Source organism: Carettochelys insculpta, chromosome 14 (genome assembly GCF_033958435.1).
Source record: "Carettochelys insculpta isolate YL-2023 chromosome 14, ASM3395843v1, whole genome shotgun sequence".
Lineage (NCBI taxonomy): Eukaryota > Metazoa > Chordata > Testudines > Carettochelyidae > Carettochelys > Carettochelys insculpta.
Window position 1 is genome coordinate 35,037,509 of NC_134150.1, and position 14,259 is coordinate 35,051,767.

The 14,259-nt window shown below is 44.4% G+C and overlaps 1 protein-coding gene across 1 annotated transcript in view; it reads left to right on the forward strand.

Moving 5' to 3' along the window:
• The first annotated feature begins 2,403 nt into the window (after positions 1–2,403).
• The window catches only part of GAN (gigaxonin), a 61,394-nt gene continuing 49,538 nt past the window's right edge, over positions 2,404–14,259 (forward strand). The window contains exon 1 of the mRNA XM_075008768.1: positions 2,404–2,686. Within this exon, the coding sequence (XP_074864869.1) occupies positions 2,520–2,686 (167 nt within the window). The 5' untranslated portion in view covers positions 2,404–2,519. The remainder of the gene's footprint in view (positions 2,687–14,259) is intronic.

Below are 14,259 nucleotides of genomic sequence, written 5' to 3' on the forward strand. Positions count from 1 at the left end.
AAAAAAGGATGATGTTTCTCCCCTAAATTTCCAAAAATAAATATTTCTTCTGCTTGTCCAAACCAAGCCATGCCACAAACATCCCAAAGGTCATGTGACCAGCAGCAAGAATTCAGAACTGCCCATGGCAGAGACCAATATGGCAGGCCAGTCCCTAGCTTAGAGGGAATTGTTTTCTTTCCCATATCAGAGCAAGGAGAAAGGGCCCTGCTTCCTCGGCCCTACAATGTGTTTTGGGGAGGCCTCAGGATATCTCTATATTGCATTGTAGGTCCAGGTCTATGGGCTCTGGTTTTGCAGACTCAGTTTCCAAGCCAATGCTTGAACCCCATAGCTACACAGGAAACCTGAGGCTTATGAAAACAGCAAGCAGTCCCAGTGCACTTCAGAAACGAATGCACTTATTAGGTCATGCACTTTTGTGGGTAAAACCACTTCATCAGATGAGCTGGGAGTGGAAATTACAAAATCCAAGGTGTATATATATATAGCAACAAAATACAGAAGAGGTTACCTATCATTAGGAGGGCCAGTTGCTAATGAAGCAAATTGTCAGGCAGGATGAGCCTTATTAATAGCATGTAATGGTTAAATGTGAATGTCAAATGTGGGAAAACTGCCTCTATAATGCATTACCCAATTAAGATAGTTATTCCAGCCTAAGTTACTACTGCTACTTAACCCTTGTGCTCCAAATGGAGCATGGGTCATCTACAAGTCTCCTCCACTTTACTGTCTCAAGACAAAACTTCTAGCTAACTCCAGGAGTACCCCACTTATTGTCTTTCAGTCTCAGATCTTCTCCATATTGTCCAAGGTCTTGCTCTCATGCTTTCCTTGAGGGTTCCACTTGAAAGCTTGATAGACTATCCTGGACGATGTTTTTTCTGAAAGTGTGGCCTAATCATCCCCACTTTCTTGATGTGAACATCAAGTGGTTCTTGTCCTCCTCTGTTTCAGTTTGTGACAAAGTTATTTGACGCAAAGGATGTAACTCAGGCCTCTGTTTATGAATGTCTGCAGCTTATGATATGAAGACTTTTTAGTAGGCCACATCGTCGCCATACAAGAGCACACGCTTCATGTCGAAGATCTGCAGTTTCATCTTCGCACATATTTGTGAACTCTATGGCTGTGTCTATGCTACCACCTTCCTTTGAAGGAAGGATGGTAATTAGGGTGTTGGGAGTTTACTAATGAAGTGCTGCCATGCACAGGCAGCACTTCATTAAGCATATTCACCCCCACGGCAACTCCCAAAGTTTTAAATTTCAAAGTACTGGCACATGTCTAGCCACGGTGTACCTGCCAGTACTTTGAAGTGCTTAAAGGATTAAGGGGACTTTGAAGTCACCCCAGCACTACGAAGTACTGGTGGGTGAGCTGCGGCTAGATGTGTGCCCATACTTCGAAGTTTAAAACTTCGGAGTTGCTGGGGGTGGGGGGGGGAACCTTTGCTTAATAAAGTGCTGCACTTCATTAGTAAACTCCCAACACCCTAATTACTATCCTTCCTTCGGAGGAAGGTGGGAGTGTAGACAAGCCCTATATGGGATCTAGAGTCTTGAATGCAGCTGCTGTTTTCCCTGTCCCTAAGCTAGGTTCCCCATATCTGAACTTTCAAAAAAGAAGACACCCCAGAGGGTGCATCTCTATCTGTATCTACCAACTCATCGTGCATTCATGTACTAGGGGGTATAGGAATTCAATTATGTGATAACATTACCTTGGATGGCAGGATATTTACACAGCAGTGTGTCACAGCCTAAAAGATTTAAAGATGATTTCCACCGATGGGTTTAAAAGGCCTGTTCCTCAGTCAGCAGGAGCCAAAGGTCTACTGGTCTCCTTGTACCCGAAGGGGTAGTTACACCTGCACGGATTGCTACAGGAAATCCCAAAAGGCGGCAGGATGTGGAGCACGTGAATACAACCTGAGGTCTCCTCTTTGTGAAAGGTCACACACGGTAACCCTCACCCTAAGCGGCCGGCGCTAAACGTGGGCAGGGACTCCAGTCCCCAGCGCCACGGCGGTAGAAAGGCTCCTGTGACAACCACTGCAGCAGGGCCGGGCGGCCCCTCTCCCGCCCAGACCGCACTGCGCAGCCCTTCCGCCTCAGGCGGCCTGGAGCCTGCGCGGCATCGGCCCGACCAAACAAGAGGGCTGGCGCCTCGTTCGCCCTGCCCCGTCGCGCAGCCGGGGCCCGAAGGGGCTGTGGGGGAAGGGACGCGGCGTAGCCACGCCCTGTGCTGCTGAGAAGGGAGGGGCGGGAGGACCAGGCGGCGTCCGCTTCGCCGCCCCCGGCTCCACCCGCCAGGCACGGCAGGGCGGGGCCGGGCCGGGCCGGGCCGCGCAGGGAGATGATGTCAGCTGCGAGCCAGGCCGGGCGCGATGAGGCCGGGGCAGTGAGGGCGGGAGCCGGCAGCCGAGCAGCGCGCATTGGCCAGCCGGAGCGGGAAGCGACAGTGGCAGCCGGGCGAACCCGCAGCGAGCCGGAGCCGGTCTCCGCGGCGGCGGCATGTCGGGCCCGAGCGCGGTGAGCGATCCCCAGCACGCCGCCCGCCTGCTGCGGGCCCTCAGCTCCTTCCGCGAGGAGAGCCGCTTCTGCGACGCGCACCTGGTGCTGGAGGGCGAGGAGATCCCCGTGCAGAAGAACATCCTGGCGGCCGCCAGCCCCTACATCAGGTGCGCGGGGCCGGGCGGGAGGGCAGCGAGCAGGCTCCGGGGGCAGCGCGGCCCTGACTCCGCAGCCCGACTCCTGGGCTGAGAGCCGCTCGCCCCGCAGCCTGGCAAGGCCTGGGCACTAGGGCGGGCGGGACGGCTCTGCGTTCCCCCTCCGCTGCGAAGCGGGCAGGGGCTTTTCTGGCCCGCACGAGCCCCTCTGCGGAGAGACATGGGGGGTGTTTGGGGAATGTAGGGTGGGGCACGTCCTGCGTTGAGCGTGTGGGCCGGGGGGTGACGGTAACTTAAATCCTTATAGGGTCTGTCTGAGCGCAGCCAAGGTTCCTGCCACCTCTCTCCATAGCTCCCTTGCTGGAGCTGCCCGCTTACTTTCACCTCTGTTGCTGACTTTATTCAGGGGGAAATAATTAGGTTTTCTGCGTACTTGTGGGCATAGAACTAAAAACCAAAAGAAAGCTTTTGTTTTTAAGGGGGAAGGTTGGCATTTTGGAGACAGGCGGTATGCAGCTGAGATGGAAGTTTTGCAATCTTCTGTATGGATCTGCTGTCAATTAAATTGAAATCTCTTTAAATACTTTTCTGAGGCTGTGTCTACATTAGCTCCCTTCTTTGAAGGGGGCATGGTAATCGGCCTCAGCGGAGAATACTAATGAAGTACTGCGATGAATATGTAGCACCTCATTAGGCTAATTCTCCGCATGGCAACTTCGAAATTGCAAACTTTGAAGCATCAGCATGCTGTGGGCACTTTGAAGTACCCACGCAACTTCGAAGTGCCCACAGCTACATGGCATGCCAGCGCTTCGAGATTTGCAACTTAGAAGTTGCTGTGGAGACATTTAGCCTAATAAGGTGCTGCATATTCATTGCAGCACTTCATTAGTATTCTCAGCTCAGGCTGATTACCATGCCCCCTTCGAAGACCCAGCCTGAGTGTGTCAGGCGGGTAGCTGTGTTAGTCTGTAGCTTCACAAAAACAAGCAGTCCTGTAACACCTTAAAGACTAACACTTTATTAGGTAATGAGCTTTCATGGGTAAGAGCGAATAAAATAATTGTTAGTCTTTGAGGTGCTACAGGACTGCTTGTTTTTGTGAACCTACAGACCAACACAGCTGCCCCTCTGACAGGACTGCTTGTTTCTTCTGTGTGTGTGTACTTCTACCCTCCCAAAGAAAGAGCTGCCCTATTTCTTGAGTAAAACACACACATACAATTTGAGAGAGAATTTCAACCAGCTCTGCAATTCACACATTAGAATTACAATAAACTCTTTCATCTCATTTTAACCATAAGTAAATTTTTAGTTACTTTTTTCCATAAGTACAGTATAGTGAAAGTAAATATAAATAAATACTGCAAATACAGTATAAGTTTACAGTGTACAATACTGTTGGTAAAAGAAGTACTCTGCATACATGTTTGTTTTATTAATATCTAATCTTGTTTTTCTGTAGTGTTATGCATTTCTTGCTATACCTCTCTATTGTACAGAATATTTGCATATCCAGCAACCTCCCAGTCCCTGGGCTGCTGTGTATGAAAAAAGCTTACTTACACACATCTGAGTGTTCATAGAGTGGTCTGAAATGCCTTTTGGAGGAACAGTTATTCTATTGCATTAACTCGTGTCCTTATTCTGCGGTTATTTATTAAACACAAAGGCTATGTCTACACGAGCCCAAATCTTCGAAATGGCCATTTCAAAGATTACTAATAAGGCACTGAAATGCATATTCAGTGTCTCATTAGCATGCTGCTGGCCGCGGCTCTTCAAAATTGTTGCTTTTCATTGTTACGCAGCTCATCTAAACGGGGGCCCTTTTTGGAAGGACCCTGTCAACTTCGAAATCCCCTTATTCCTACCTGCTGGAATAGGAATAGGAATAAGGGGAATAGGATAGGAATAAGGGGATTTTGAAGTTGACAGGGTCCCTTTGAAAATGGCCCCATCTGGACGAGCCGTGCGGCAGCAAAAAGGCGGCAATTTTGAAGAGCCGCAGCCAACGGCATGCTAATGAGGTGCTGAATATGCACTTCAGTGCCTCATTAGTAATCTTTGAAATGGGATTTCGAAGATTTGGGCTAGTGTAGACACGGCCAAAATGTCCCAGACTACTTTCACTCTGAATACGTTTCCCAGACATGAAGAGGAGCTCTGTGTAAACTGGAGATCTTTTCTTTCATACCAACAGAAATTAGCCAATAAAAGGTAGAACCTCACTCACTTCATCTCTTTCAAACTACTTAAGCAATGATAAGGGAATGATTTAAACCAACAGTCCAGGAAAACACAAGTTAATATTGAGTGGTATGGAGATTATAAAAGTAAAGGACACTTTCAGTATGTGTTTTTTGTTTTTCTCGATACAGTAATCCCTCGAGTTACGTGAGAGTTGTGTTCTCCACAAACCTCACATACCTTGAATTTCATGTAAGTTGGAGAGGGCTTAAGGGTGGGTTTGGGGCCCTGGGAGAGGGTTGGGGGTGCCCGCAGCTGCTTCTTCCCCAGGGCACCAGGCAGGGGAAAGGGTGTTTAGACTGCCTAGCTGCCTCCCAGGGGCAGCTAGCTAGGCAAGCTAGAAGCCTTCCTGCTGCTTTCCCAGAAAGCATGGGAAGGGGCCCTTAGCCTGTCTGGCTGCTTGCAGCTGTGGGAAACTCGGCAGGATGACAGCCTGGCAGCGTCACATTGTGCCATGTAAAACGAGGGTTTATTGTATTCTGTACTTTGCATAGTGCTCTCTGAGAAATACACATATGCTAAGTAATTTTATTTTTATAAATGCTGAGTTTGTCTGTCAGATGCCCTAAACAAAGTCAGCACTCTTGAATTGATTACTTGCTTTTAATAAATTCTTGTGATGGTTTAGCTCTTCCAGAGTTTGTGAACTAGCCATTATCCTGACTCGTTAATTTAAATATTTTTTTTAAGGCTTGATTCATTTGCTTGTGTCATAGGTGATGTCAGATGTTTTAGTTCTAGTGATATATAAGCTTCCAGCAGATACTGTTTTTGAAATGCATCTATTTTTAACTTTTTAAGATTTGAATGGACTGCTTCTTTCTTCGTACAAACTTTTGTAGTTCTCTTACCTTAATAAAGTGAAATGTTCTTTGGCTCTCACTGGACATACCATAATCCGTTGCTGGTGATGGGTGTCAGCAATAGGTACAACCAAAACTGTGTAGGACAGGATAGATGATGATCAACACAATCATGATTTCTGAATTGATGTTGAACAATTTGTTCTGAAATGCTCACATTTAACACCCTGATTACGCTGGTTTCAGGTTTAGCCTTTGCTAGTGTAGTCAAAGCTAACGAATTCAGTGATGTGATGACAAAGCCTTTGATAGCTGGATATTTACATGGCAGAGTGTGACTGAGAGTACAAGAATTAAAAAGGTATTTCCATAATTGTTTTACACCATTTTAAAAGATTGCTCCCCTGTTAGGTGGCAGATGTCTAATGTTCTTGAACTGGAAGAGGTGGTGTGACTCCAAGTATTGTTAAAATAAATCCCAAATGGTGGCAAGCTTCTGTTAACGCTTGAGTACTTGCTTAGATCCACTCCAGTTGTATCTGACTGTAAGTAATGTCACGATCTGCATAGATTGGGCTAGATGTAGATGGTGGGTATAGTTGAGTACTTTCTGGGAAATACACATGCAGTGGTTGCTTGAACTGTAATTTATCAGCAATCCTACTTGGTTGTGGACTTCAGTTTAATTTAGTTCAAGTTTACAGACAGTTTAAAGTTGTTACTCATGAACCGACACATGCTGAAGATGAGCATCGTGGAACAATGCTGTGTATCACATGTTGTCTGTGTCAGGATTTTACTAATTGTGTAAAGGAGACTATATGCAGAATTAAAGGCATGTCTTTGCTTCCCCATAGTTTAGACTATCAAAATGTGAATAGTAGTATACACCAACATGCTTCATGTTAACATGAATGTAGTCCTCTTTCTAGAGGACTACGTTTATGTGCACTAGGAACCTTTTGGTGCATCCCTGCTGCATCCACATGGGTAGTGGCGGGGGGTGGGGGGAGGGTGTTTGACGCCTGCTGCTTTACACCCTTGTGGTGCAAACTCTGGAGCAGTGTGGACATGTCCTAAGATATGCTGTCTTCTTTGGGTTAAGTAAAAAAAAAAAAAAAAAAGCCTTCTAGAAATTGTTTTCCTTCAGTATTACTTTACTTAGGGTAACTCTGCACACATCAGATAGTACTGTATTTTCAAATATTACATTGTAGCTTCAACGGGCTTAGCTATAAATAAAAACACACAGAATGAAACAGCCACCATCTTTATAACTTTTAAATTTGACTTCATGGTCATTTCTGTAATATTTCATGTCTGCATGATAGTCGAGTGACCAAAAAAACTCAAACAAACCCCAGAACTAAAACCTTACCCCCTACCTACTCAACCTAAATGCTAATAGCCTGATCTCTTCAAGAGCACATGGCCTAAAGATACATATGGCACCCACTGAGATAAGAGGAGAGAGGGTATAGAAGTCAGGTGACGGTCAAATGAGGTATGTAAGAAAGAACAAGCATATCACCCATTTTTCTAAATAATCAACATTAAGGGAGGAAGGTTCAGTGGTGAAAGACAAATCAAAGAGATGTTTGAAATCAGTGTGAGCAATGTGGATTTGGCCTGGTAGTTTACATACCTTATTCAGCTGGCAATGTTTCTTTGGTCACTCATTTTTATTAGTATTTTAGATAGTCTCCAGCAGGATTTGAAGTTGATGCCTTACTGAGGTTAGTTAGTAGGCTGTGGAGGGGGGTTCAGAGAGGTCATATTCTTACAAAGCTGGTTTAACCAGCATAACAATTATCTGTTTACATTAAGTGGGCTGTTTTTTGCAGTTCAAAAGCCTATACCTTTTTTAACCAAAAGACTCGAATTATCGATTATCTTAAGATACATTTGAGACATTATGGAAGAAAACATTTAAAATAATGCATTTTGAGAACACGCTCAGTGAATCCCTGGATAACCTGCTGAAAGAGTTAAGATTACTCAAGCACAAATTCCATCTTCACAAAGGAACTTGCTAATTTAAAAGTAACTTTGACATACATTAACACTCAACTATCATGTTTCTCTCAGCTTTCTCATCTCTTTATTGGAAGCCCAAGAGGATTCACAAAATAAGCAATCATAACACAGGTGTCAAGTCCCTCCAGACATAACTCTGAGACACAGTTGGAATTCTCCCATCCACATTTTACCCATATTGCTAATCTGCCTACCTCTATCTTTCTCCCTAACTCCTATACTCTTCTCCTTTTCTTGTCTAGGTAGTCTAGTCTGACTCCTTGGCTTTTCAGGGTCGTTACTTGAACAAAACTGGTAAGACTGGGTACTGGCATTAGAGAATAAAGTGTCCAGAAGAACTTGACAGTTCACTAGTTTTTCCTTTGGGAAGAAATAAATCATGGCAGGTCAGGGGATTGCCTGCTCACATCTAAAGGTAAAATGAGGGGGAGAGAGAGAGCATGTTGAAAAGCAAGGCAAAATTAAACCAAAAAAAAGATTGAAATTAATCTAAACTCATCTCTATGCATCATAAAGGGGTGGTGAAATTAAAATGATTTTACTGCTTCGATCTGTATCTCATCTTTAACTTATATGTAACTGCTGTGAGCAATAATCCTGTTTATAGTTGTGCAAACCAAATTAGTTTTTAAATGGCACTGCATTTCTGAGAGCTGCTTCGACTAAGACAGCTAGTCTCAAATTTCCACACGAATTTCAAAGATTGACAGTGAAGATGGGGGCAGCTTCAAAATAAGCACCCTACTTCGACATTCTTATTCACACAAAAACTAGATTGGAGTAAGGGAATGTCGAAGTGGGGCACTTATTTCAAAACTGCCCCCATCTACACTGTTAATCTGCAGTTTGAAGTCTGCACTTCGGAATCCATGTTGATGCCATTATGCTAATGAGGTTCTGAATATGCACATTGGCACCTCACTAGCCTGCTTTAAATTGCCTCGTTACTATGCCACCTCTGACGGGTGGTGGCATGTGTAGAAGCAGCCTGAGACTGATAGCTGTGACTCAGCACATGTTAGCCTCCAAGGTGTTACAGAACCACTTGTTATTTCAAATCAAGTTATTCACTGCAACCTCAGTACTACACTCACTGGCGTGTTGCTATGATTCTGGGTCATATCCCATGTGCTGCAGGCAGTGAGCTAGGCTGCAGTGTCATTTCCCCCCTCCCCCGCCCCCCACTAGTGAACTGTGGAAGAATTTGTCTATCCTTCTGGGTGCCTGGAACAGAGCTATCCCATCCACAGGATGAGGTGGGGTAGCCGCCCCTGTACCCATGCTTTTGTGGGCCCCACAGCAGCTGCCCTGGCAGTCCTATGGACAGAAGCAGGGGGGAGGACTACCTGAGGCAGGGCAGGGGCATGTGGCAGAAGCAACAGGAGGGGGTCACCTCCCCACAGGCCCCCTCACCTCTACACTCACAATGCAGCATGAGCAGCAGCTGCCCGCCCCCACTGAGCCATGCTTCTCTACAGCAGGGGGAAGAGGCCTTCGCTGCCCACAGAGAAACAGATGCAGCGGGCCAGGAGGGCATGGCAAAATGGAGCAGGCTACCACTTGAGCCCCAGGGTGAGTGGGGTTGAGAGGAGAGGTTACCCCTTCCTGCCGCTGCCATCCGCCACTACCATGTCCTCCCCATGTAATCCCCTGCCAGTCCAGTGAGGGGAGGGGCAGAGGCATTATGGAGTGGGGCAAGTGCAGCAAATGAGGGGGGACACTGGGACACTGAAGATTGGGGGAGGGTTGCCCCATCCCCACCACCCCTTTGGGGTGACCCTGCCTGGAAGCAATTGTGGGACGGCATGGGAGGACGATCAGCATTCAAGCAATTTATTCTTTGTCCTCAGAGCAAAGTGGCCAGTTACTAACCCAAAAGAAAATGGCACCTGACCTCTAACCTATACCCCAAGTCAGACCAGCTAGCCCAGACTTAAAGCATCCCTGAACTCGAGTGACAGGGTTGAGTGTGTGGGAGGAGCAGATTTCCTTTACTTGCATCCCAATATGGGCATCCTCAAGGAGACAAAGGCCAATAGGAACTAGCACATGTAGACCTTCTGTCTGTGCAGGTTCAGAGTTGCCATGTATTTGCCAGACTCTTCCATCCTTTCCTTCAGCATCTCCCACTTTAACTGCACTGGATGATCCTGCTGTCAGAGGATCAGTGAGAAACCACCTCATTCATGCCTCCATAGGACTGCCAGGGCAGCTGCTGTGGGGCCCACAAAAGCGTGGGTACAGGGGCGGCTACCCCACCTCATCCTGTGGATGGGATAGCTCTGTTCCAGGCACCCAGAAGGATAGACAAATTCTTCCACAGTTCACTAGAGGGGCGGGGGGGGCGGGAATGACACTGCAGCCTAGCTCACTGCCTGCAGCACATGGGATATGACCCAGAATCATAGCAACACGCCAGTGAGTGTAGTACTGAGGTTGCAGTAAATAACTTGATTTGAAATAACAAGTGGTTCTGTAACACCTTGGAGGCTAACACATTTGTTAGGCAATGAGCTTTCATGAGTAAGACCCACTTCAGGTTATTGATTTGAAATGTGTATTATGGCAGCTCACACCTGTTGTAGGCTGATCTGCATGTCAAGCACCTGAATTGCCTGCAGTGAAGACATAGCCTAGGAGACTTAAAATGATTCGTACAGGATCAAATCATTTGTTTTGTGGTAAACCATGCTGTTTATTTCTGTGAGGATTATTGTGAACAAAGAAAATGTTTCTCAACTCCTTTATAGATAAAATAAGACATTTTGTACAGCCAGTGCTTTGAATGCTTAAGTGTTGTATTTAAAATGAAATTTAAACTTTCAGCTATATGGGCATGTTTTTTCTTTGGTTTTCAAGCTGTTCCGCTTATCTGTGATAAATGTGTGCACTTGATGCTATTACTAAATAATCTTATTTAGTAATGTATCTATTACCACATCTTACTTCTGCTCTAATCTATCTGGTTTGTCTTCAGTACAATAATCCAGTATATGTAAAAATAAGCACACTATTTTTCAATTTATTTAAAATTTAGCTCTAACCCCAGAGTCATGGAAACCCCAGACTCGGGCAAACATATACTGTAGTTTATTTTTGGTCATGTGCAAACTTCTCCAGTAAAAAAATCTGAGACTAGTTCATCTCATGGAGTCACTTAAATAAAACAAGCCCTGAAACTAACAAGATGTTTGCTGCCTTTACACAGTTCACGCTCCTTTTGTTGTACAGGTTCCCATACCATGTGTCTGTCACTTCTGTTTATACTGCAAGCTTTGAGGGGCTGGGACTGGTGACCCTTCTGTTTGTACAGTGCGTTGTAAAATGTGGCCCTATTCTATTTTGGCCTGCAGGCGCTGCTGTAATACAGGAAACCCTTGGGATATGTGCAGTCAAGTTGCACGTGTCTCGGGTTAACGCGACTGCTGCCCATGACGGGAGCGGGAAACCACTCCACTCCTGTCAAGGGCAGCAGCCGTGAGTCAGGCCGCCATCCCTGACAGACAATGGGGACACAGCTGCTTGTGGTGCAGTTTCTGTGTGCCCCCAGCTGTGAGAAATCAGGGGCCATGTGGCTCCCCCCCACTACCCTAAGCTGCCTGCCTCCCCTCATTTACATGAAATTCAGTTTACATGGAGGTTGCCCAGGATGCAACTTCCACCGAAATCAACGGAGAACTGTATACATTATTAACAATAAACAGCCTTAGGACGTTAACCTTTCTCTGTCAGCGTTTAGCTGGACTGGATTTGAATGGGAGATCCAAATGTGAGAGGATCTGTGTCTTATTATTAATCCTGTGCTTCTTTCTGTTCTAAGTACTACTGATTTACAGCCTTTTGGATTGTTGTTGTGAAGTCTGTGAGAAGACATGATTAAAGTATCTTACTCATTGTATACATTTAGTTCTAAGCATTGCTTAACAGTGGAGTTAATAACCAAGTGCTATTCAAAACCAGTTGAATTTATGTAAGGTTTCAATTAGGAAAGTAATACAGCAGCCACAGTGTCATTGCCTTAGAGCAATACAAGTGGTTTTTTCCTAATGAATTCTGGAATCTTCTCACTGCTTTTGTTTGTTCAAATTTCCATTTGTTCAATTTCTGTCTGCAGGTATTAAAAGTTCCTATAGATGTTTCATAACCTTTTCTGTTTGAAAACAGTCTCATTAACTGCATGAGTGTGTGACCTGAACAATAAAGTCCTTTAATGACAATACTGCTATAGTTAGTGTTGCGGAAGTACACTTGGTTCAAGCCTTTATTTTCTTCCAATGTACTAATAAAACTAACTTTAGAGACTGAAATTTCTATGCTTACCCTCATTTCACAGTTGAACTTTCGCCCTTCTTTTCAGCTTAGCTACTTTTTAATTCTGTACACACAAACTACAGCATACAGTGCTAATAAATGCTCCAATATGATTGTGTTTCAGAGATCTTATGGGAAGCTCAGTTTCAGTGCAACTTCAGTATTCTTTACCAATCTCTCTGAAATTGCACATATAACAACTTTAGGGAAAATTGTGCTATGAAGTTAGGAATAAATCTCAAAAGTAATAGGGGGACATCCTGGCCCCAGTGAAGTCCTGAAAAAATTGTATTGATTTAAATGAAGTTAAATTTTCTAGCACAGTGTTTAAAAAGTATCCAAATTGGACTTTCTGAAAAATTTTCCAACTTTCATTTGGATTACCATATCTCACAAATAGAGTCCAGAAACTCAATGTTTCTGAGAAGGGCTTTGTAAGAGTATGTTAATTAGGGACTTGTTAAAAGAGGGCTAAACAAAAACCCCATTGGCAAAAATTTAGGTACCCAAGGGACTATAATTGTGCGGGCAGGCTATTGGATGTCCCCTGAGCAAAGTTTTAAGGAACTAAATTTTGGACCTAGATGTCTAAATTCCTTTGTGGCTCTAAACCATTTTTCTTTAATACAAAAAGTGGTAAGACTAAAGGGAGAGGTTGCTATGAGTATCTAGTAATTAGTCATCTTTCATGCCAAACACAAGTCAGTTCCAAAAAGAGATTTATTGCTGGAGTCCTTAAGCATGAAGAACCCTGGAACTGGCGAAGATCCATATGCAGAGTGTGTTGAATTAATAAAATGGAATTTTTCGGTGGCCTGTTGTATGTCTACATTAAGGTACTCTTTTCTTTATTTGGACAAGGGCATTCAAAGTTGAGAAACTAAGGCTGCTTCTATGCATTCCTGTTGGAGGTGGCATGGTAATGAGGCACTAGTATGCCTATTCAGTGTCTCATTAGCATAACTGCTACTACACTAATTTCAAAGTGTAGACTTAGAATTGCAGATAGACCGTGTAGATGTGGGCTTCAGAATAAGTGTGCCACTTTGACTTTCCCTTACTCCCACAGAACTAGATCAGAGTAAAGGCATGTCAAAGTGGGGAGCTTATTTTGAAGCTGCCCCCATGTATACTGTCAATCTGCCAATCAAAGTCTGCATTTTGAAATTCACACAGCTGCCATTATGCTAATGAGGTGCTGAATAGGCATATTAGTGCCTCATTACCTTGCTTTGAATTGCCTCATTACCATGCCACCACTGATAGAAGCAGCCTAACATATAGTAAAATGGAACTCTCTTATAGCTCCTTATTGGGTTCAGACTTCTTGTTTCTTCCACTGTAACATCTCCTCAATTCAACTCTCCTTCTACAGGCTGTCACTACATCAGAATCATCATCCTCAACCAGACCATCAGTTTACAGTGTCTGGTATGTCTTTGGAAGTATGGGAAGCTGGATCTCAAAATACAAGAAGCCCTGTAGTGTACAGTTCTGAAATAATCTGAGTCAAATCTGTTCCTAATCAGAATTCAAGGCTGTCATTATTTGCAAGGCATGCGGGTTTATATACCTTCTACTTTTATCCTTTCCACTGCAACTGTCCCTATCTTTGCAGATACAGCAAACTCTTTCATACCTGGCATTCGATCATCTGAAACTCTAATAACCGGCATTTTAACAATAAGTAAAAGTTATATTTTCCATAAGTACAGTATAGTGAAAGTAAATGCAAATAAATAGTGTACATTTACAGTGTACAATGCCATGGTTGTTAGTAAATAAAGTAGTCTGCATATATTTTTGTTTAATATCTAATCTTGTTTTTCTTTGGTGTTATGCATTGCTAGGTATACCTCTATTATCCAGAATATTTGAATATGGGGCTGCTGGATATGAAAGAGTTGACTGTATGTAGCCTGTTTAAAAACCTTGCTAAGTTCTTGGCCTCCGTGGGTATGTCTACACATCAAAGAAAAACCCAAAGCTGCCCTATGCTGGCTGATTCCAGCTTTGGGGCTGTTTCATTGCTGTGTAGACTTCTGTGCTCACTGGAGCTCGGGTCAGCTCTCATGGGCTAGCTGTGGGTTTGTTTCTTCTGTGTAGACATGCCAAATTTCTTGTGCCTGTTTGCACTCTACAGCGTTGACTGTATGTCATGACCTTTGCTGAATTCCTCATCTG